Below are 24,163 nucleotides of genomic sequence, written 5' to 3' on the forward strand. Positions count from 1 at the left end.
ATAAATGATGTGTACATGTACAAATAGGATGGTATCTAATGGTGTTCTTCAAAAGGTAATGATAGGATTTATAAGGATAACATTAATCTTGAGAACAGGCCGACGTGTCTTAGAAATGAGGGACAAGTTTAAAGTTGTGTTGAGTTTTCATTCAGGATGGTGTGTGTATGATCTCATCCTCGTATAACAGCCCTTGGGGAACTTGAGGCTTCCAGTACATGGCCCCACTACCATTCTGGGCCCTGCCCATGGGACACCCAAGGTGGGACACTGAAGGAGGCCTGAGGACCCTGGAGGATCTGAGGTCTCTCTATGCAGTCTCCTCCTTTCCTGGGGGTGGAGGGATAGCAACAAACATGAATATGGAACACCAAGTGTCAGTGAAGCTGGTGTAACAAAGGCAGTGCCACTTGCATGTAAATGACAGCTTTAAAAACATATGAGATGTAGCTAAAGCTTTACCCAGAGGTAAATTTATAGCCTTAAATGCATTTGCTAGAAAACAGAACTATAGAAATAAACCAGCTCAAGTCAAGGAGAAAGAAGAGTGAGTTTAGCCCCAAAGAAACTTGCAGTATGAAAATTACAAAGATTAAGAAAATAATCAACAAATGGAAAATATTTTGGCTGAGGAAACGTAGGCTCCAACAGGTAAAACAAATTGCTGCAGATCTCAACGCCTGTGCAGAGGCAGGGCTTGCCTCCACAGATTTGTCAGTTCCCTGCCGCAAATGTGAGTGGAGGGTTGGGCCCCTGAGCCTTGGCAGCTCAGCAAACAGAATTATGGAGGCTTCAGGGCCACCTTCTGGTTGCAACTGGGAAGGGACAGCCGGGCAAACGTCTTGCTTTTGCAAGTACAAAACATTCCCAGTGTTTTATTTTATTATTTTATTGTTATTTTTGTAGAGCCAGGGTCTCGCTCTTTTGCCCAGGCTGGTCTCAAACTCCTGGGCTCAAGCGATCCTCCTGCCTCGGCCTCCCAAAGTGCTGGGATTATAGGCGTGAGCCACTGCACCCTGCCCATACCCAGTGTTTTAGTAGACTCAGATCAATAAGAAATGCCAATGTTCTCGTGAGTGTGTTGATTTTTTATTTACACTTTCCCTAAAATCGTCCGCTGATGGATTCGAGTTGTATTTCACGGAATCGCTTCTGATTTAAGGCGCCCGAGGCGGCCGGAGAAGGGTGGAGCGGTCCCCGACGCCTCGCGCGCGGGCGCGGGATCCAGGGGCGGTCCCAGCAGGCGGCGCCCTCCCCGCCCTCTTCCCGCGCCGCGGCCGGCACTTTGCAAAACTCCTCGCCTGCCCGCGGCGGCCGCAGCTCCGCGCCCTGCCGCCCCGGCGCGTCCGCGGGGCAGCGGGCGGCGGAGCGCGGCGGCGCGGGGAGCAGGAGGCACGGGGGCCCCGGGGGCGGCGCCGGCGGAGGCGGGAGCCGAGGCGGGGCCGCGGCAGCCCCGCGCCGCGCCGAGCCGCCGTCCCCGCCGCGCAGCCATGGCCGCGCCACCGCCGCCCCGCCGCCCGCTCGCCTGAGGCGCGGCCGGCCTCCGGGCGGGGGGCCATGGCCAGCGCCGCCGAGCCCCCCGGCCAGGCGGCCGAGTACCTGCAGGAGCTGACCCGGATCGTCGCCGCGCAGCAGGAGCTGCTGGCGCGCCGGCGGCGGCGCATCGAGGAGCTGGAGCGCCAAGTGGCGCGGCTGAGCCGGGAGAACGCCGGCCTGCTGGAGCGACACCGGCGACACCTGGCCGCGTGCGCCCGCCGCCCCGACCCGGGCCCCGGCCCCGGCCCGCAGCCGCTCGGCGCCATCCCTGAGCTCGGCGGCCGCCGCGACAAGTAAGCGGGGCCCGGGGCGGCGGGCGTGTCGGGGGCGTGGGAACTTCTTGGGGCCCGCGGCTTCCCTCGGGGCTTGGCGGGGAGGCGGGAGGGCGCGTGGCCGGCCCGGGAGCGCCCACGCCCGCCGCCAGACCCCTAGGGGCTCCCTGGGATTCTCTGGCTGGGTCGCCGCCCAGACCTGGAGCTCGATCTCGGGTAGGGACTGGGCTCCCTGGAAAGGGGCTCCAGGGAGCTGCCCAGCGCTCCCGCCGGCCTGGCTCTGCGCTGCAGCGCGGACTCAGGGTCGGCGACCCCCGGGGCTCGGATGCATGGGGCGGAGGTCTGTCCGGGGAGCGGACCTAGGTCTCGGAGCGGCAGGGCCAGAACTTCCGACCCGGAGATCCCGAGACCGGTAGGGAGGGGTCGCGGGCCGCGCGGATCCCGCCCTGGAGCGGGCCTGGGTCGCTTGCGGGTCGCGGTGTCCCTGGAATGGACTGCGCTGTGTCCAGTCCGGGACGCGCAGAGCCCTCCTCTCTGGAAGCCTCCGTCTCTTACTTCAAGGCTGGGGTTAATTCCCGACCGCCTCGCCCTGGAATTACCCGGGGCTATTTCGGACCCAGGATTAAGTGAGGGATGGGGAAAGGTACAGGGCGGGGCTGTCCAGCAGCCCTGGACCCCGGCGTCCCTGCCGGCTCGCAGCCCGCCGGCGGGGTTCCCGTTTGCCTCCCATGGGTGTCGGTGTCGAAACCCGGAGGAGCCTCACGCTGTGGACCTGTGGGCGCCCGTCTGGGGCAGGACAAGGGGGCTGGGAGGCTTCGGTGCCGCTGGGGCGGGGTTTCTGCTGCTCTGTGCCCTCGGCCTGCCCCTCTGCCTGCCCCTCTGCCTCTCTGTCTTCGGGATCACCCGGGGCACACTATGGCTTGGCCTGGGTAAGACTAGAAATCACTGTATGGTTGGGGGAGTGGCCGTGGTCAGGGCTTCAGGACAGTCTTCCTGCTGGGCGGCCCTTCCAGGGTGGAAATGGGGGAGGAGTTAGCCATGGGACAGGCCCTGCTTGCTGCCCTGCCTGGAGGGTGTGTTGGCTCTGGTGCGGGTGGGTCTGGGGGGCTCTTTGGAGGATCATTGTGAGGATGGGTTCGGGCTGTGGGTGAGCGCATGGCTCTGTGCGTGACAGGCGTTGGTGTCAGGCTCTTGCTCTCTGTGAATGGGGAAGGAGGAGCGGGGCGTGTGTATAGCTCCTAACTGGTGTCACTGGGAGGAAGCAGAGACCCCGCCCACTGCCTGTCTGGACCCCACTCCTGGCCCTCTGGAGTCTGAGACTGCCTTCACTCTTCAGTCCTGCCACAGCAGCTGCGGGTCTCCTGGAGCTGGTCTCACAGGGGCCCGGGCCCTTTCCCCTACACCAGGACCAAAAGAGAAGCTGGGGCTGCCCAAGGAAAATCCTCGGCAGCTTGGGGAGACAGCACCAGCGCAGGTCCCGAGTCCCTGCTTTCACGGGAAACAGTGACACGTTGGTCAGCACATGCCTCACAACACCACCCTGGGGAATGGCTTCCTTTTTCCCTTCAGCGTCACCCCTGGTGACCACGCAGGGGACAGGAGGATGCTGAGAGACAGCACGTCCGTCCTGCCGTGGGGCATCCCCTGGGTTGCATCCAGGCAGCCGCCTTGGCGCGGGGAAGCAGGGATGGGAAGGCTGGGATTTTGTTTCAGAAGCCCCTGGCTCTGTGTCCAGCTGACTTCCCCTTAGTGGAGACACAGCCATGGCCTATGAGGGAGAGCATCGCCTTTAGGGAAAGCAGGGTGACAGCACAGTCCGCAGTCCACGGTCTAGGTCGAGGACAGCTTCCAAACTTCAATGTGTACACCAGGAGCCTGGGAATCTTGCTACAGTACAGATGCTGAGCCAGTGGGTCTGGGGCGGCCTGGAGTCTGCATCTCTAGCCAGCTCCTAGGACACCCGCTGCTGCTGGGCCCGGACCCCAGGGTGAGCAGTGAGGCTGTGGGGAGTCCTGGTGTAAGCAGGAGCTGTGGGTGGATTCCCTTCAAGATGGAGCAGCCGCGCCCATTTTTGTGCATTTGATTCACTCCCTAGTCTTTTGGGAAGGAGAATGCTGGAGTCCCCTCCCCTCATAGGAGACTCACAAGGACGGGGGCATCACATGGCCTGCTCACATGCGTGGGGTTCTGGGCCACCCGGGGCTGCTCTGCAAACCATGGATTGGATGTGTCCCACTGCCTGTCTGCAGAGCAAGGTGATTTATGCCTAAGAAACATGGGATAACCAATCCCCTTGAGGACTTTTATTAAGCACCTGCTGTATGCAGACTCATTGTCAATGTGCTTGGAAACATAAGAGGAAGAATGGAGAGGAGAGGAAGAGAATAAGCAACTCTGTGTAGAGAACAACATGAGTGGAGAAACTAGGGTCCCAGGCCCAGCCCTGCACTTCCCAGCCGGTGACCGTGGGACAAGTCACACTACCCCTCCTAGCCTCAGGTTTTCTGAAATGCACGCAAAGCAGGAATGATCATAGCTGCCTCCCGTACTTTTTTGAGGATTAAGCAAAGATGGGCATGGAGGAAACTGGTATACAGTAAGTTCTTAATGCAGGTCAGATTCTTCCATTGTCCACCTGTTTGTCATTTCTTTTGGGCCAACAGGCAGCAGGTGAGACCTTTGGAGCCGGGTGCAGGAGGTGTGGAGAGGGGAATGGGGTACCGTGAGGAGGGCTGCCCAGAGGCTAGGTGGGGGTTGAGCGTGGGTTTCCCAAGGTGACAGGGCCATGCAAGGCCACAGCATCAGGACTGACTTCCTGCTGGGGACTGTGCTCCCCTTTCCCCCTGCCTGCACACAGAGGCCCTGTGAGGGAGGGTCTGGCGAGCATGCCAGGCTAAGCCAGGCCTGGCTGACCTCCTACTCAGCCTCCAGATTCTCTGGCCTGAGTCAGGAGCCCCCAGCCTGCCGCACAGATAGAAGGTGCAGTGACTCGCGGGGGGTTGGATAGATGCAATTGAGAGATCACTGAGCAGCCTCGTCCTGGGACAACAGTTAGCCTGGCACCGCCCCACCCATGCAGTCCATGGGCAGGATGACTTTGTGTGCCGGAAGCGTCCAAGTCCAGAAACATTTAAACTTTTTCTCAGAGAATGCTCTTTCATGCCTCGACGCCCCCTGAAAAATACCATCGTGAGTTTCTCAGCTCTGGGAAAAACAGGATGATAACAGGAAAAAATACAGTGATGGGATGCCTATGGTTACTTTGATTATTTGGCTTTTTCCCTGACATCAGAATTCATATCCAATGTCTGGTTGGCTACATGCTAGTGATCTGTTTCTGGAATTGCTCTCGCTCACTAGAGGTTTAGACGCATAATTGGCACTCAGTAAAGATTTGTTGAGTGGATGAAGCCAGAGGGTTTGATTAAGGCCATTGCATTTTCATTTAGAAAGTCAGTTGAACTTCAGCAGGCGCAGCTGGGATTGACAACCACCCAGACCCAAATCCCAGGGAGCAGGGGTGGGGCCGATGGCTGCATCCACTGGGGGCTTCCTGTGTGCCTGCCCTGCTCACGGTCTATGCCTTGGTCAGGTCATCTCCTTGTCTCATCACTCCTATGAGGGAGGTGCAGCTCCTGCTCCCATTTTACAGATGTGGAACCTGAGGCTCAGAAATCATGGCCTTGCCCAAACTCTCCCATCTGGCTACGGGGTGGAGCCAGGATTTGGACTCAGATGGTCTGGCTCTGCCTCCCTGCTCTTCCCTGTCCCCCCTAACCCCGCCCCTCACTGAGATGGAGTCTTGCTCTGTCATCCAGAGCTGGAGTGCAATGGTGTGATCTCTGCTCACTGAAAGCTCCGCCTCCCAGGTTCAAGCAATTCTCCTGCCTCAGCCTCCTGAGTAGCTGGGATTACAGGCATGTGCCACCATGCCCGGCTAATTTTTGTATTTTTGGTAGAGACGGAATTTCACCATGTTGGTCAGGCTACTCTCAAACTCCTGACCTCAGGTGATCCACCCACCTTGGCCTCCCAAAGTGCTGGGATTACAGGCGTGAGCCACCACGCCCAGCCTCCCCCCAGCTCTTATCCACCCACCACCTGCCCTTCATGCTGTCAAATGGCCAGACCGTCTCCCAGGATCCCGGTGACTCCTGGCCTCTCGAGCTGGAGAAAGCCCAGATGGGAGGTTTCCGCCCTGCCGTGTGCAATCTTGTCACCAAGGCAGGGCTCCTGGTGTCACGTGGGGTGGCAGTGCAGAGGGGGCAAGGATTTAATGAGATGATCCCTTCCAGCCTTTGATCTTCCAAAGTTCCTTGACAGAAGGAAACATTGCCTAAGGAGGCTGGGGGTGGGGGTGGGGAGGCCCAGTGGAGTGGCCTGCCTCACTTTCTGGTCCCCTCCAGCCCTTAAGTGCTGTCATATCACTGGGAGAGGACGTTTTTCTGACGCTCTGAGTTGGTGACTCACTCTGGGGGAGGTTTTCAATGGCATTCAGGCTCTGTTGATTTACCAAACCAGTATTCTTCCCGGGTTCGTGGTGACATTAACCGTACGGCGGCATGTCAGTTCAGAGGCAAGCTCAGGGGTGGCCACTGATGAGGGGGTGGCAAGCAGAGACTGGATTGTCCTAATGGGCAGCAGGCTGATGACACAGGAAGCCACCCTCAGGAGGGTCCTGCCGGGAGCCCCTGATAAGTGTGTTGTTCTTAAAAGTAGCCGGGAAGCACCAATGCTGGGCCAGGGGCTGGGGGGCTGAGGGCACTTAGGTTGGATTTCCTGTCCCCTCTTAGCAAAGATGAGGGGGCTGTAGAGAGACTGAGTGAGGCCGAGAGGGTTCTTTTCTGATCTCTGAGTTGGCAGAAAGGGTGGCAGGGCTGAAGGAGATACTGTGTCATGTTTTGGTTCAATAATGTTCTTGTTCTCCCAGCCAAGATAAAGCCTGTGTCCAGTGCTGGGAGGATGTCCCCAAGTCAGGAACGAGCTGCAGCACGCTCTGGGAGACTTGTCTGATGGGACAAAATGTGTTCAACTCCAAGGGAGTGGGGAGAGTGATTCTCATTTTTCAGCAGATGGCAGAGTCCACAGAAAGACGAGGGAGTGTGTCTCCGAAGCTCTCCCAGCTGTCTGACAGACTGGGCAAATTATTATTTTACAACCTGGAAAGTAAACCATGAGATGTTTCTTTATCCAGCTCGAGCTGAGGAAGACAGCGAGTGGCACTGTGTGCGAAATAAAGTTGGGACCTACTTGTTTCCGACGTTTGGTTTTCGCCTCCCCTTTCTGGATTCAGGCTCGCTGCACCTGGCAGAGATCAGGAGGCTTTGCCGTGCCAGGGGTAGTGAGAGGGGTCAGTCACATTGGAGGGGCCTGGAGTCAGGCATTTGGGGACATCAGCATTTTTTGCCAGCTGGGTGGCTATTTCTCAGCTGTTTTGTCTATGACATTGTTTTGACAGCTGATCCGGTCTTTTGTGTCTTGTTTTCTGTTTTTTTTTTTTTTTTTTTTTTTTTTTTTTTTTTTTTTTTTTTTAAGGAGGAGCAATGCTTTGCCTAACTTGGGAAGTGCACTATTCTGAGCTTGTCAGGGTGTCAGCCGTATAATTGCCACAGAGCAGCAGAAAAAACAACACAGGCCAGCCAGGCGTTCGGCAAGAACTGGAATAGGGGAGAAGGAATTGACCTAATTGAAATGGAGCAGAGGCTGCGGTGGGGCCGGGAGGAAGTCCGAGTTCAGTGGCCTCCAGTGTGCTGCCCCCACCCAGGGCAGACCCTGGCCAGGCTGCAACCAAATGACTTGAATGGAAGCTCTGAGGCAGCAAGGCCTTGGGAGTTTGAATCCTGCCCTCCGAGGGGCGGATATTCCAGTAGGATGCACCGGGCCAGTTATGGCAAACGTTGGGTGCTTCTGTTTTCATTGGGAAACGGCTGCTGCCTTGAGGTTGCCCATGCCTCTCTCTAGCCCATCAGCCCTGGCCTTGCTCTGGGGACTCTGCAGGCCCCCATCTGTGGCTCCTGAGCAGTTAGCCCTGTCCCCGCAGCAGGCTGGCAGGATCCCAGCCCTGCCTCAGCCACTTCCCTGCTGCTTGGACTTTCCAAGTAACAGCCCCAGCTTCTCTGAGTTGCTGTCTCTCCCCGTGAAAATGGAGAAGGCCACTTCCGTGCAGGGAGAGCAGATAACGGGAGTTGCCTGTGGCCCTGCATTAGATGGTGGCTCCAGGGAGAGGAATAGCCAGGGCATCAAGAATGCTTTTGAGGAGGCCAGGTGCAGTGGCTCACACCTATAATCCCAGCACTTTGGGAGGCCGAGGCAGGCAGATCACGAGGTCGGGAGATTGAGACCCCCGTGAAACCCCGTCTCTACTAAAAATACAAAAAATTAGCCTGGCGCGGTGGCAGGCGCCTGTAGTCCCAGCTACTCGGGAGGCTGAGGCAGGAGAATGGCGTGAACTTGGCAGGCGGAGCTTGCAGTGAGCCGAGATCACGCCACTGCACTCTGGCCTGGGTGACAGAGCGAGACTCTGTCTCAAAAAAAAAAAAAAAAAAAAAAAAAAGAATGCTTTTGAGGATTGTTTTCCCTCAATGTTTTGTTACAAAAATGTTCAAACATACAGAAAAGTTGCAAGAGCCGTATGGGGCAGAACACTGTCCCCCTGGATTCTGCAATGAAGGTTTTGGAATATTTACTATGTTCCATGCCCCTCTGTCCTTGGAGTTCTGGAACCCTGTGGATGGGGAGCTCACATTGGTGGGGCGCCTGCTGTGGCCCAGGAGCGGGGCCCTGCACTACCTGCACCCGACTGCCACCTCTTCTACTCACACCCCTTCCTGGGCTGCTTGTCCTTTTAGGGCAGCTCCCCCAGTGCCTCCACTTGGAAACATCATGCAAATGGGAGATGGAGACCTGTACCTGGAAGATGATAGAGGGATCAGGCCAGGGAGAAAGGGGGCCAAGTGGTGTGCAGCCCCAGAACACGAAGCAAGTGTGACCACCCACGGGTGTCAACAGAGGCTTCCTGGAGGAGGTACCTTTCAGCTGGGACTTGAAGAGCAGGAGAGAGGAGGAGGATGGTGTCAAGGCAGGGGAAGCAGCATGTGTGGTGTGTCTGTGCCCGGCATGTGTGAGGGGCTGGGTGGTGCTGTCATTGGTTGTAACAGGTCAGTGCAACTGGGCCAGGTGAGGCCCAGAAGGGCACAGACCAGCCTAGGGCGCTTGCCTTTCTTAGAACCTAGATATCAGTTTTAGGAGGCTGGTGGACAAGACTGGCCCCTGCCCTCCAAGCTGGGCCTAGCTTGAATCCTGATTTTGAAGTGTTCAGCATTCCCTCTTGGATGAGGCGAGATCCACAAAGGAATGGGTCAGAGACTGTTGTTCTGCACCTGAACTTCGAATGTGTTGATTGTAATGAGGGCATAGCAATAACCGAGCCTGTTCTAGGTGCTGCCTGCTGGGCACATTCTTCTCCATGTCTCTGTTGATGCTCTAACCCTGTGACAAGTGTGAACTGTCCTCATCCCATTTTGCATATATGAAACCTGAGGCTCAAAGAAGTTAAGCGGTTTGCCCACAGTCACCCAGTGGCAGCAGCAGGATTCACACCCAGGTCTGTCTGCCTCCAGGGCCGGTGCAGTTCACCACCACGCCGGGCTGCTTCAGAACTGTTCATTGCATCATGTAGATGTTTTGGAAACATTGGGGGCCATTTCCAAATGTGGCATGGTCCCTTCCCCAGATTTTTGGCTTCAGGAGCCAGAATGAATGTAGCTTTGTCACCCACCTGGAGACAGCCCAAGTTCCTTCTCTGCAAAGCGGCTGACAGTGGTTGCACCCAGCTGGCAGGGCTGCTATGGGCAGTGGGTGCCAGTGTGCTTGGCGAGGGCCCTCCAAGCCATGCAGCACACCCAGCAGCCAGTGCCGGGTGTTCCTCTCTGAGTTGGTCTGACTTCCCCACTCTGCTTAGGTGAACACTTGCTGAGCTCCCAGAAAGTTGCTGTTCACGTCTTCATTCATGCAGGACACACTTGGGACATGTGGTCGCAGGGGAGGGTTGGGATGGGGGCCCCTCTTCTGGCTTTGCCCCAGCTTTTGCTGGAAGCGCTTGTGGTGGTTTAGATGTCCTTTGCTCTGCATACCACTTGCATGAAGAGCATCATACCTGTGGAGAACCAAGGGGCCTGGGCCCGCCCCCTCCATGGGAACCACAGGAGCGCAGCTTGCTAAGGACAGAAGACAGGGCCTGCTCAGAGGGTGTCCTGGGACTGGCAGGACAGGAGGGTCTTGCAAGTCACTTGTAGCTGCCTGTGGAGTGCTGGCCCTGCGAGGACAAGGTGTGGGGTGGGGTCCCTTGCTTCCTGGATGGCCTCAGCGCTCAGGTGAGAAGTCCTTAGCATGTGTCTGGTAGTGTTGGGGGACAGCCTCTGGGGACCCTTCCGGGGGCAGGCACATTGTGGATGAGATTCACGGATGGGCTGCAGGACCCATGAACAGCCCGAGGCTGAACGGGACCTGGTGGGGTAGCCTGGGAAAACCCAAAGACAGGACTGGAGGGAGGGTCCCGGCTTTGGGGTTTGCTTGTACTTTCTCCCCCTCGGCATGTGAAATGCATCTCTCTGAGCCTCGGATTTTTCATCTCTGCTATGGGGACAGTGACAACTGGATCTCCCTCTTAGGGTTGCCCTGAGTGAGGAGGGTGCCTGGCAGCATGGTTGAGGTGCAGTGAGCGGACCAGTGTGCATGGGGCAGAGTGAGGGGGACAGCATGAGAGAGGAGGGTGGAGGCAAACAGGGCAGGGACAAGGGATGAGGCAGAGCCAGCAGGGCCATGTGGGCCCACTGGGGACTTTGGCTTTGATCTAAGGGAGACAGAAGTCCCTGGAGGGTGTTGAGCAGAGGAGGAAGTGATGGGACTTAGATCTGGGCAGGATCTCTGGCCCCTGGGGCAGGCATGGGTACCAGGGTAAGGGAGGCTTCAGGAGACGCTGCAGAGCTGGGTGCTGGGAGCCTGGGCAGAGGCTGCTGGGATGGGCAGGAGCACGTGGGCTGGGGCTGAAGGCACACGGCCCCACCCTCTCTCTTCCCCCAACAATCGCCAGTCCAGATGGGAAGGAGAGGGAGGAGTGGAACCAAAGGAGTGGCTCCAGATGGGAGGGGCCATGCCCATCTTGGCTGCCTGCAGCAGTTCTTGGAATGGGGAGTTCTTGAAACAGAGAGTGAGGCGGCCGGCGACACCCCTGGACTCTGCCTCTGGCTTCCCACACCCAGGCCACTCCCCTCTTTCACCTTGAGGGAGGAGCAGCCCAAGCAGGGACGCTCACTTCCCTTGGGCTGGCCGGGACTTCTAGATGGCTTGGGTGAGGCTCCGGGTGGAGTATTTGGGCAGCACGGTGGCCAGGAGCCAGGACACAGACTCTGGAGCCAGGCCAGCAGCCTGAATCCCAGCTCCCTCCACCATGCACCACCTGTCTTTGTCTTCTCTGGCCCGTGGCTGAGCCTCTCTGTGCTTCAGCTTCCTCATCTGTAAAATGGGGTTATAAAACCTCCCTGCTTGAGGAGTGGCAAGGATTACATCCTTGATGTATGTAAATGTGCACAGAGCCACTTGTATCATTATTGTTCCTTCTTTCTCTGTTGAGAAAGAAAGTGATTTTAGAAAGTCATGGAATTTAGAATCAGGCGACTTGGGTTTCAGCACGTCTCTTATCTCCCCACTTCTCTGCACAGTTAATGCTGCTGATTTTGAATCCAACCCTTTGTATGATGTGTTATCTCAATCCCTTTAACGCTGCAGCCTCTTCACATGTTTTAAAGTTGGGAGTCTTAATTTTATTAAATTGAATTGAGGCCTCCCCCCAAAAATGAGAAGCCTGGAAAGTTCCATCCCCCTCCCACAGCCCACGACATGCTCACATCTCTGTCTTTACTTTCTGTGAGGCTTTACTTTCACCCAGCTCAGCAGTTCCCAGACTTCGAGATATGTAAAAATCCGCCACCTAAAAGGGGTGTGACCATCCCCTTTGACCCTCACCCATAGGTTGGCCTGCTTGCCCTCCCTAGCACCTAGTGTGAGCCAGTCTCTGGGCTAAGGACTCAACAGATGCCCCAGTACTGGGGCTTCACCATCACCAGATGATCCTGCAGGGCTGTGATGGACCACATCAAATAATGGAAACAAAGGTGTCTTGAAAGTGTAACATTGTACGCATGAATGTCCCTCACCTAGGGATGGTATGTGAGAGGTTGCTGCCACCCCTCCATTGTTGATGAGCTATAATAGCAACCTTGATGACTGGCTGTTTATTGTAAGCACTTGCCATGATTCTGTCAAGTGGGGAGCATTATTATCTCCATGGTATATATGGGGGAACTGAGGCAAAACAAAGCAAGGGTGGTTGAGAAGGTTGTGGTGTGAGCAAGGATCAACCAAGCATATCCCTATCAGAGCTGTCATCTAGACATTTTTAGAGGACTCTTAGTTTCAGTCCGTTTTGTTCAGGAACATACTTTGTGTGATTTCCGTCCTTTTAAATTTGTTGAGACCCATTTTAGGGTCTGAGATGCAGTCTATGCTGGAGAATGTTCCATGTACACTTGAGAATAATGTTTTCTGCTGTTGGGTGGGCTGTTCTGTACATGTTTGATAGGCCTAGTTGGTTTGTAATCTTGTTTGTGTCTTATATTTCCTTGTTGGTCTGCCTACCTGCTCTGTTTATTATGAAAGTGAGGTATTGATGTCACCAATTGTTATTCTTATTTGTTAATTTTTATTTTGATTTAATTATAGTTTTCTTTGAGAAAGGGTCTTGCTCTGTCATCCAGGTTGGAGTGCAGTGGTGCAATCAGAGCTCACTATAACCTCAAACTCCTGGGCTCAAGCAACCCTCCCCATCAGCCTCATGAGTAGCTGGGACTACAGGTGTGCACCACCATGCCCAGCTGATTATTAAAATTTTTTTTTTTTTTTTTTTTTTTTTTTTTGAGACGGAGTCTCGCTCTTTCACCCAGGCTGGAGTGCAGTGGCGCGATCTCGGCTCACTGCAAGCTCTCCGCCTCCCGGGTTCACGCCATTCTCCTGCCTCAGCCTCTCCGAGTAGCTGGGACTACAGGCGCCCGCCACCACGCCCGGCTAATTTTTTGTATTTTTAGTAGAGACGGGGTTTCACCGTGGTCTCGATCTCCTGACCTCGTGATCCGCCCGCCTCGGCCTCCCAAAGTGCTGGGATTACAAGCGTGAGCCACCGCGCCCGGCCGATTATTAAAATTTTTGTAGAGATGGGGGTCTCGCTTTGTTGCCTAGGCTGGTCTTGAACTCCTCACTTAAAGTATCCTTCCACTTTGGCCTCCCAAAGTTCTGGAATTACAGGCATGAGCTACTGCACCCAGCCTCCAATTATTATTCTTTAATTGTCTCTTTCTTCCTTCATTTCTGTCACTTTAAACACTTCATGTATTTTGGGGTTCTGTTGTTGAGTGCACATGTGGTTATTAGTGTTGTGTCTTTTTTTTTTTTTTTTTGAGACGGAGTCTTGCCCTATCACCCAGGCTGGAGTGCAGTGGCGCGATCTTGGCTCACTGCAAGCTCCGCCTCCCAGGTTCACGCCATTCTTCTGCCTCAGCCTCCCAAGTAGCTGAGACTATAGGTGCCCGCCACCACTTCTGGCTAATTTTTTGTATTTTTAGTAGAGACGGGGTTTCACCATGTTAGCCAGGATGGTCTCAATCTCCTGACTTCGTCATCCACCCGCCTCAGCCTCCCAAAGTGCTGGGATTACAGGCGTCAGCCACCACTCCCGGCCCTGTTGTTGTGTCTTCTTTTTTTTTTGAAACGGAGTCTCGCTCTCTCGCCCAGGCTGGAGTGCAGTGGCGCAATCTCGGCTCACTGCAAGCCCCGCCTCCCGGGTTCACACCATTCTCCTGCCTCAGCCTCTCTGAGTAGCTGGGACTACAGGCGCCCACCACCACGCCCGGCTAATTTTTTGTATTTTTAGTAGAGACGGGGTTTCATCGTGGTCTCGATCTCCTGACCTCGTGATCCGCCCGCCTCGGCCTCCCAAAGTGCTGGGATTACAAGCGTGAGCCACCGCGCCCGGCCTGTTGTGTCTTCTTAATGGATTGTCCCTTTTATCATTATGAAATGTCCTTCTTGGTCCCTAGTAACAATGTATATCTTAAAGTTTATTTTGTCTGATTTTGGTTATAGCTACTTTAACTCATTTTGGTTACCATTTGTGTATCTTTTTCCATCCTTTTATTTTCAACCTATTTGTGTCTTTGAATCTAAAGTGAATCTCTTGTAGACAGAATGTAGTTGTATTATGTTTTCTGTTAATCCATTTTACCAGTCTCTGCCTTTTGATTGGAGTGTTTAATCTACATTTAATATAATTATTGATAAGGTGAGATTTACATATATAATTTTGTCATTTATTTTCTGCATCTTATATCTTTTTTTCCTGTATTCCTCCATTACTACCTTCTTTTATGTTAACTATTTTTCTAGTGTAATATTTTAATCCCCTTGTTTATTTTAGTATATAGGGGACCTTTTAGAGCACGATAAAACTTGTTCTAGAGGCAGAACATCCCACATAAACTTATCCTCACCCAGAGAGAATAAAGATGGGCAGGATCTGGCGAGAGAATGTTGACAGTGAAACCCAGAAAGTGGCAGGCCCCAGAGAAGAAAGCTGGCAAACACAAGTGCGGACCCATCACAAACTGGGTAGGCACCAAGGAACCAGCCCAGAAGCTTCTTGAAGACAAGGGGAGTGAATTATTTGTCTCTGCTGTTTCTTTAAGGGGTCCTGCCTCAGGGTAGGTTTTAATGAATATGTATTGAATGAATGAATTAGCAAGTCCATCCATCATTCAGTCACTGTAAAGGTTATTTGTTGGCCTGTAACAAATTAATTAAACATTTAGTTTTAAAACAACCACCATTTTATTATATCTCATTTTGCAGATCAGAGGTTGGGCAGTGCTTGGCTGGGTGGTTCTTCTGTTCCCTATGTTTTTAACGGAATACTCAGTGGTATTCAGCTGCACGATTGGCTGATCTGGAGGGTCCAAAGCGACTTCACTCACACATCTGGCACCTTGTGGAGGTGTCTGGGAGGTGGGCTCAGTTGAGACTGCCACCAGAGTATCCACATGTGGCTTTTCCAACCTGGTGGCCTAGGGGCCCCCAGAGCCAGTGTTGTAAAAGGCTTGTGTGGGAGATGTGAGGCTTCTTGTGATTGGACCTCTGGAGTCCCAGACATACTTCTGCCACATCTTATTGGTCACACAGATCACAAGGCCAGCCCAAATTCAAGGGCAGAGGAATTGGCCTCCACCCTCCCTGGGAGAAGGAGGGACAATTTGCAGAGGTCCTTAATCTCCCACATTTGGTTTGCTCAGACTGGGCTCTGTCACTTCTCCCTGTCAAGGCTGCGGAAGTTTCAGAGTGGCCTGCCCACAGGCAGGCCTCGCTCCCTTCTCTCTGCCTGGGCTGTGGCCGCTGTCCTGCCCCTGCTGAGCTGGCCTGTCTGTGGAGGATCACTTTTAGGGGTGGCTGTGTCTGCAGAATTCTCATCTTCCAGTGCAGCTCATCAGGAGGCCAGCACCCCTGCCCCCCACAACCTGGCTTGGGCACTGATGATGCTTCTTGGGCAGGGACCTGACCTGTTCCCTGGGTGGGGAATGGGAGTAGGCTGGGCTTCCCAGCCCAGTCACTCAGGGAATGCTTGCCCGTTCTCATCTGCATCCCCCTCACTCCAAGCTGTATTTTTAACTCCTGCCATATGGCGAAGCAGCCAAAACATCCAGATAGGGAAAGGGGGTCTGGAGAAAATCATCCCTGCAGTGCGATTTGGATGGCTGCAGTCACTGAGAGTGCTGCCTTCTCAGTCCCACCTTCTCCCTGGGCACTAAGGACACCCAAGCAGCCTCGCTCCTGCCTGGCTGTCGTCCTGCCCTGAGGGCAGGAGTGTTGGCCTGAGTTCCTCTCTTGCTCACGAGAGTGCCCTGAGCCGGTGGCCAAGTGCCTGCTGGTTGCCTACCCCAACCCCCTGCACTGCAGCTCACTCCGGATGCCTGCCATTTTCACACTTCATGCTGTTCCCGCTGCCTGGAATACCCAGCCCACACCTCTGTTCTTGCCTTTTGAAACCCCGCATGTCCTCTGAGGACTGACTCTGATCTCAGAACCTTTCATGGTGCTGACACGTGTTAGAATAAATATCTTCTCTTTATGTTGATTATATTTATTCCTGTAGCCCTGGTCCCTCTGCAGGCTTCCTGTCTTGTTACCACTGGGGGCCTGGGGGCTTGCATCTTCCCTCTCTGGGGCAGGTGGCAGCCACACCTTGCTCATCTTCGGAAGCCCTCCTACCAAACTGCCCAAATTTAAAATGACATATTTTGAATGAATCGACGATTGTTACATGGACAAAGGTCTCCAGAGTGGAATGCACACACCCCTAGGGGCGAAGGACTTGATTCTTTGAGGTGCAGGGAAAACATGTACAGTTAAGATTGTATTTGCACTTGTTATTTAATTTCGTCCTTAAACATCTTTTTGGTGGGCCCTTTTCCGGATATTCGTGACATCAGTGCAGTCTCATCTGCACATGAGTTATAAAGACACAGGTTCATGGTGGGGGTCTTGCTCAACCCTTCTGATAGGGGAGCCTCATCAGAAAGTCTAGTGGCAGTGGCCTGGACCACAGCTGATTTTTCACTGCTCTCTCCTGGAGACGGCAGCTTTCCTGGCAATAAGGGTCTCTTCTATGAGATGGGCTGAATTAAGTATGTATTAAGCAACTGCTGTGTGCTAGCTGATCCTTTTTTATCTGTGCAGCCCCATTCTGAAGATGAGAAAACTGAGTCTCAAAGAGGTGAAGCCCTTGCCTAGGGTTGTACAGCTAGTAAGTGGCAAGGGCCAGACATGGACCTGGTCTGTGGGACTCCCAAACCAGTGCTCTTGGCATCCTGCTCTGTGTCTGGTGGCCCTGTTGCCCTCCTCCGGCTGAGCTCTTGGGCTCTGCTCAGGGCTGTGCATTGGCAGTGACAGGATCTGGCCTTTGTGTTCCTGTGGTTTCTGCAAAGGGTGGTCCTGCTGGCAGTGGTGTGATGCTTGTCCCTCACGGACAGGACTCACCAAGCCGCTTCTTATTCATCCCCCCAAACGTGAAAGCTCCAGGCTGAGAGAGGATGTGGGTGGATCTGGAGGAGAGCTGGTCGAGGGGTGCACAGCCTTCTTGTTTAAGAAATTTGCTGACTCTGGCTGGGCGCGGTGGCTCACGCCTGTAATCCCAGCACTTTGGGAGGCCGAGGCGGGTAGGTCACGAGGTCGGAGATCAAGACCACTCTGACTAACACGGTGAAACCCCGTCTCCACTAAAAATACATAAAATTAGCTGTGCGTTGTGCTTGGCGCCTGTAGTCCCAGCTACTTGGAGGCTGAGGCAGGAGAATGGCGTGAACCCGGGAGGCGGAGCTTGCAGTGAGCGGAGATCGTGCCACTGCACTCCAGCCTGGGCGACAGAGCGAGACTCTGTCTAAAAAAAAAAGAAGAAAAGAAATTTGCTGACTCTGGCCCCAGAAGGGCACAGGGCTGGGGGGACCTGTTTAATCTCCGTTTTTCCAGATTTTCATTCATCAGATGCCAAAAATCCAGTCCTCTTTGGCTGGAGGCAACCAGAGGGATGGAAAACGCGGCTTTTATTTCATCAGAATGTCAGCTTCTCTTCTTTGTGTGGATTGTTTTTATTGTAAAATGTAGTTTCTTTTATCTCCACTGAACTGGTACCAGGTCTGTCCTCGGCTGTTCAGGCTGCCATAACAAATGCCATAAACTGTGTGGCTTACAAACAATAGACATTTATTTCTCACCGTTCTGGAGGCTGGGAAGTCCAAGATCAAGGTTCCATCAGGTTCAGTGTCTTTCAAGGGCCCTACTTTCCGGCTTATAGATAGTGTCTTCTTGCTGTCCTCACATGGTTGGAGAGGTGAGGAGCGTTCTGGGCCTCTTTTATAAAGCACTTATCCCAATCAGGAGGGCTCTGCCCTCATGACCTCACCACCTCCCAGAGGCCCCGCCTCCCAACACCATCACCTTGGGGATGAGGATTTCAACACATGAACTTGGTGGGGAGAACACAGACATTCAGACCACAGCAAGGTCCAATCGAGTAAGCGGTTATGGAGCCTCTTATGTGCAGATGTGTGCATGGGTTAGGGGTGCAGCCAGGGGTCGGGTGCAGTGGGGGCCCAGGGCGTTCCTGCCGTCCACAGCCTGGTGGGAGAGCAGATGTGCCCCTAGAGCACCCCCTGTTTTGGGGGCTGAGATAAGAGCTTGCTGGAAGGACCGCCTGGGCTGGAGGAGGCAGCGAGGGTTGTTAGGGAGGACAGTGAGCCCCTAATTGTCCTGGCGTCCACTTTTGTGCTATCCTTCAGGGACCCTGGGGATTCAGCATGTGGGGTCTCCCTGTGCCTACCTTGGAGAGGGTTGGCTTTTGGTTTCTTCTTAAGGTGATAGCTTCAGCAGTTTTCCATATTTCTCCCTGAATAGTTCTCCTTTGCTTGATTGAAAAAAAAAAAAAAAGCTGCTTCCTCCCCATCATGGGAGCTGCTGACTGCTGCTCTGTGCACGCTGTATGGGTTTCCCTGAGCCTCCTGGTTTAATGAGAAAGTCCCTGCTCAGGGTCTGGGCCTCAGGGGCCTGTGGGCTCCCCGCCGCCCAGATGCACTGCAGGCTGAGCTTGACTTTTAGCCTGTAAGAGGCTGGCGTTTGGACTAGTTAGACCTGTGCTCCTTGGGCATCTTCCATACTTTCGAGACCTCCAGGGAAAGCTGTGTCTCAGGCTGCTTGATGCCACATGGAGTCCAAGGGCTATGGCATTGAGATTGAACACTGTCATCTCTCCTGCCACAATGTGCCAAGTGCAGTTTGGCTAAGACAAAATTGTGGAGGTGGCTGGTGCATGCAGTCAGGGTTTGGATACTGGCTCCATTCTGAGCTGCGGGGGAGTGTTTCCTCATCCGGAAAATGGGTGCAAGAACAGTGCCTCCCTCAGACAAGGCCTAGCCAGTGCTGGGGGTGTGGGAGCACTCACTCCATAGTGGACCTCCGTCACGATCATTTCAGGTGTAGGGAAAGTAACAACAGGAGCCTCGGAGGTGAGAGGGAGCCCTGTGCTAGATGGGCATGGGGTGTGTGGCTGAGATAGCTGCTTCCCGTTATCTGGTTTCTTTTTTTTTTTTTTTTTTTTTTTTTTTTTGCAATACAGCGTTTTTTTTGTTTTGTTTTTTTAAATGCCCATAGAGCAGAATAAAGACTGCCCTTCTCAGCCTCTCTGGTGGTTACATGTGGCTGTGTGACTCTGTGGTAGCCAGTAGGAGGTAAGCAATAGTGTGCTGTGCAACTTCCAGAAAGTCCCTTGAAAAAGGAGTGTTGTGTCCTTTGACCCTTGCTCTGCATCCTGTTGGCTGGAATAAGGATGTGATGGCTGGGGCTTAGGCGGCCACTTTGGATTGTGAGGACAGTGGCTGCACCAGAGGGATGAGGGGGCTGTGAGTTTGCAGAAGCCTGTAACCTGGTAACCTGGAAGAACTGTCCCACCCAGTCTGGACTGCCCACTGCCAGACTCCTGCATGAGAGAAGAAACCATGGGTTTCAGTCTGTGTTCGTGTATTTGGTTTTGGTCTCTCTTTGTTGATCCTGACCCTAAGGTTATCTCGAGAGTGATTTTGCAGCTGTGCTTCATCTCTGGGAGCCTGAGACCTCAGAGTTTGAGGGAGTGCGGGTGGAGGTGGGTCCCCCTGGGGCCCAAGTGTTGGGATGGTGAATTGAGCCACTGAGCAGATGAGGGCTGGGTGCTTCACGCAGTGCCAGTGCACAGGCAGAGGCTCTGCCGAGGCCTGGGCCCTGATCCTGGGGGATGCTGGGTGTCTTGTCACAGTTAGGGCAGCATCTAGCTGTGGTGGGGCTGGCAGGAATCTCACAGGGGAAGAGCCTATGGGCCAGTGAGGCTGCCCTGCACGGGCCGAGGAGGAGGCAAGACTTGATTCACTTGGACAGGTTGTGGGGACATATGGCCAGACCTTCTGGATCCGGGTCACTTCTCAGGGGCTGGAAATGGTGCTCCTCTGCTTTCCAGGGGGAGAAGGGGTATCAGGGCTGCAGCTCCCACCTTCTTATCCCTCTGCCCTCAGCCATGCTGCTGAGAGAGAGAAAGACAGACACACAGAGACAGACAGAGATATAGAGAGACAGAGAGAGACACAGAGAGACAGAAACAGAGAGAGAGAGAGGGAGAGACACAGTGATAGACAGATAGAGAGAGACAGAGAGAGGGACAGAGATAGGGATAGACAAAGAGAGAGAGAGGAGGGGAGAGAGAACCAGAGAGACAGAGTGAGAGGGAAGGAGTAGACTGGGTGACAGTCCCCCGAGAGAGGCAGAGACTATGTATTTGGCCCCTTTTGACCCTCCTGCCCTCTCCTCCTTCCTCCTCCCGCTTGTTGAATTAATGATTGATTCATTCACCCATTCATTTGCTTTGCCAGCCTGCCAGGCCCACCTTCAGTGCCAGCCTTCCTGCAGAGTGATGCTAGAGTCTGGAGATGCCAAGCCAGTCCCCCAGGGGTGCCATGTGATGAGAGGGAGCTGGAGGGAGGGAGGGAGGGAGGTTTGGTGAGGGGAGGAGGGGGTGCCGGGCACCTGTTAGAAAATGCTACATTTTGAAGATGATGTCCCATGCAGGTTGACTTTGAGACAGATGAGAATTAGTATAGGAACCCAGGCGAACACAAAACTGAGACCCAGGAGAGTAGGCAGCGGGGCATGTTTTTACCGTGTGTGCCCCGCTGTCCCTGGTCTCCTTAGAGCCCTTGGCTTCCGGTGGGTATCACGGCAGCCAGATGGTTTCCATGGGCAGGACAGGGCCTGGTGAGTTGGCCTGGACTGGAAAACCAGTTTAAGTTTGGAGGGAAGTTGTGACAGGCAGTATGGCAGGCGGGAGACACAAAGCCTGAACTGGAGGCTGGGAGAACACAGGAGGCTGCGCTTGGTGGAGCAGCCACTCCAGGGAAGGGGACTTTCCAGCCAGGCTGGCTGGGGTCAGTGGCCTGGCCGGCGCCGCCCGGCTCAAAAGCCCAGGCCAGGAGCTTTAAGGCTATTTATATCCACTCCAGCAAATCTTTTGATCTTGATGATTCTGTGCAAAGCCTGTGTGGTGCTGGCTTGTGCATGTTGGACTCCCAGGCAGACAGGCCCAGGGACAAGGACACAAATCCAGAGACCGGCTGGGCCAGGAGACTTTCTTGTCCACGACTTCAGCTCAGAGAACTGCGGCTCAGAGGGGCTGAGAGCTTGGCTGAGGTCACCAGCAAGTGTGCGCCCAGCCCTGCGCCCCAGGCTCCACTCCAGCCTTAGGGCAAGGGGGAGGCTGGCAGGGATGGGGCACTGGGTGAGTACCTACTTTAAAAAAAAAGTGGGGCTGGGCACGTTGGCTAACGCCTGTAATCCCAGCACTTTGAGAGGCCAAGGCAGGCCAATCACGAGGTCAGGAGTTCAAGACCAGCCTGGCCAACATGGTGAAATCCTATCTCTACTAAAAATACAAAAAATTAGTTGGGTGTGGTGGCGCGTGCCTGCAATCCCAGCTACTTGGGAGGATGAGACAAGAGAATCACTTGAACCCAGGAGGTGGAGGTTGCAGTGGGCGGAGATCGCACCATTGCACTTCAGCCTGGGCGACAGAGCAAGACTCTCAAAAAAAAAAAAAAAGTGTCAGGTACTTTTTTCCCCCCCAAAGGAGGGTTGTGTATTTTATTTTTGAAAATAGTGATAAATGCACAAAACATAAAATTCACCCTTTCACCATTTTTAAGTGTGTAGTTTAATGGCATTAAGTACATTCACATTGGTTTTTTGTTTTGTTTTGTTTGAGACAGGGTCTCGATCCATCGCCTAGGCTGAAGTGCAGTGGTGTGATATGGCTCACTGCAACCTCTGCCTCCGAGGCTCAAGAGATTCTCACGCCTCAGCCTCCTGAGTAGCTGGGACTACATGCATGTACCACTGCACCCAGCTAATTTCTGTATTTTTTTAGTAGAGACAAGGTTTTGCCATGTTGACCAGGTTGGTCTCGAACTCCTGGCCTCAAGTGATCTGTCCACCTTGGCCTCCCAAAGTGCTGGGAACATTCACATTGTTGTGCAACTGTGTTCACCACCGAGCTCCAGAACTCTTCATCCTCCCACACTGAAACTCTGCCCCTGTTAAACATTCACTCCCTCTCCCCTCCCCCAGCCACTTTCTGTCTCTGTGAACTGGATTGCTCTAGGGACTGCACACAAGGAGAATCCTGCAATATTTGTTCTTTTGTGAGTGGCTTATTCACTCAGCACAGTGTCCTCAAAGTTCACCCGTGTTCCAGCATGGATCAGAATTTCCTTCCTTTTTAAGGCCAGGTAACCTTCCATTGTGTGGACAGACCACATTTGTTTATCCGGTCATCTGTTGCTGCACAGTTGGGTGTTTCCGCCTTTTGGCCATTGTGAATGAAGCCATGCGCGTTGGGTGTGCCAACACTTCTCTAAGACCCTGCTTTCAGTTCTTTTGGGGGAACATACCAGGAAATGGAGTTGCTGGGTGCTGGGGTGATGTGGCAGGTCCTTCTAGCTCTGTGAATTCCGTCCCCGCATAACCCCCAAGGCAGGTGTTACTATCTGCGTTTTACAGACCAGGAAACTGGGGCAGTGGAATGGTGGGTAAAGACAGGAATGGTTTCAGGATAGCCACAGGCCCCTCCAGTGTGCTGGCTCTTACCCCAAGAGGGATGGGGACAGGCTTGCTCCCTCACCTCCTTTTTTTGAAAACAATTTTCATTATGTATGTATTTATTTATTTTTGAGGCAAGGTCTTCATCCTGCTGAGGATGAAGGCATGAAAGTGTTGAGCGCACAGATCTCGGTGCATAGTATGTGGCCAGTTGTTATTATGGCTCGTATTGTCCTCTCAGGACTGACCCCGGTCACCTGGGGAAGTGTGGCTCAGGTCCAGGGGCTCATGACTCTTGAGCATCCAGCACACCAGGGAGCTGGCCTGCTCCAGGCCTGGCTTTATGGCCACAGGAAAAGGTGCTTGTTCCTGTTGCCTGAGTTTACAGCAGTGAGTGCAAAAATGGCTTCACGCTCTTACAGGAGCTGCCAATTTTCCCAAGATGTCAAGTGTACTGATTTATGAAAGTTGCCCAAGGAAAAACTGGGCAGATATTTTACAAATCCATAAAATCCCAGAGCACGGCATTTTTACACTGGCTTCTGACTCACCTGCTAGGGACGCAGCCACCCAGGGTCATGCCTAACAAGGCTTGTAGCACTGAGTGCCATAAATTATGGAAGGAACTGAGCTGTGTGAATTTCATGGGTGAATTTCACGGGTATGTTGTCAAGGGGAGATTTATTGGGGATTTTGGGGTGAGCCTTCAACTCTGTCAGCTCTCGGGGACCATGCATCCCTGGCTCTGCCCCTGGAGCTCGGGGGACAGATGCATGGTCACCAGCTCCTTACAGCACATGTGATGATGGGGGTGGGGGATGGGGGAGATGGGAGCAGACGGCAGAGGACATGATTCTGGAGACTTGGGGCTTTGCTCGCTGTCTTAGGTTGAGTTCCCCGGGAACAGGCTCTAAGATGGGATTTGTGTGAAAGGGGATTCACTGGGAGCTCTCGGGCACAGCACTCATGTGAGGGATTGGATGGGTAGAGGGGGCATCGGGGGGCATGGCATGGTCTCTGCAGAGGCCTCCTATAGCCAATGCCACCAGAGCTCTGGAGCTGGGAAGGCTCTGAGGGGATGTCCCTAATCAAGGCCAGGGCACTGCCCTTTGTCCCTCCACATCGACCGGACATTGTGTGTAGCCCCTGGGGGAGGGAGGCGTGACCTTGGCCAAGGACAGTCCCCAAGTGGTACTCAGCTGGGAGCCCTCAGCAGGCAGCACTCCTGGCAGGCAGGGACAGGGAACGGGTCCTGGAGGGTGCCTGGGCGGCCTCCCCAGTGTCCGCTATAGCTGGTCAGGCTGATCTTTCTATATACAAATCAAGTGCCATGGTCTTGCCTCTGAAAAATCTGTCCCTCACTCTCAGGAGGCAGGGAGAGAGTGACGGCAGCTTGAGGCCGTCGATCAGGGAAGACCTTGGCTGTCCCCAGTCCCCACACCTCTCAACCCTTCATTTCCACCAGTCTCTGCTGTGGGGTCTGAGTGGCCTCTGCACTGCCCAGCACTGGGGACTCCTCACATGCACCATGTGCCTTGCTCAGCACAGAGGACCCCCTCCACTCTCCTCTTCCTTCAAAGCTTTCAGCCTCC

The 24,163-nt window shown here is 54.0% G+C and overlaps 1 protein-coding gene across 4 annotated transcripts in view; it reads left to right on the forward strand.

Moving 5' to 3' along the window:
- Positions 1 to 1,488: 1,488 nt before the first annotated feature.
- IQSEC1 (IQ motif and Sec7 domain ArfGEF 1) overlaps positions 1,489 to 24,163 on the forward strand; it is a 395,060-nt gene continuing 372,385 nt past the window's right edge. For 3 of the 4 annotated variants that reach the window (XM_030802089.1, XM_030802091.1, XM_030802090.1), the window contains exon 1: positions 1,490 to 1,829. In XM_030802089.1, the coding sequence (XP_030657949.1) occupies positions 1,558 to 1,829 (272 nt within the window). In that variant the 5' untranslated portion in view covers positions 1,490 to 1,557. Of the gene's footprint in view, positions 1,830 to 24,163 lie in introns of all 4 variants that reach the window. The other variant, XM_030802084.1, reaches the window with a different exon arrangement.

Source organism: Nomascus leucogenys, chromosome 21, assembly GCF_006542625.1.
Source record: "Nomascus leucogenys isolate Asia chromosome 21, Asia_NLE_v1, whole genome shotgun sequence".
In the NCBI taxonomy this organism is placed as follows: domain Eukaryota; kingdom Metazoa; phylum Chordata; class Mammalia; order Primates; family Hylobatidae; genus Nomascus; species Nomascus leucogenys.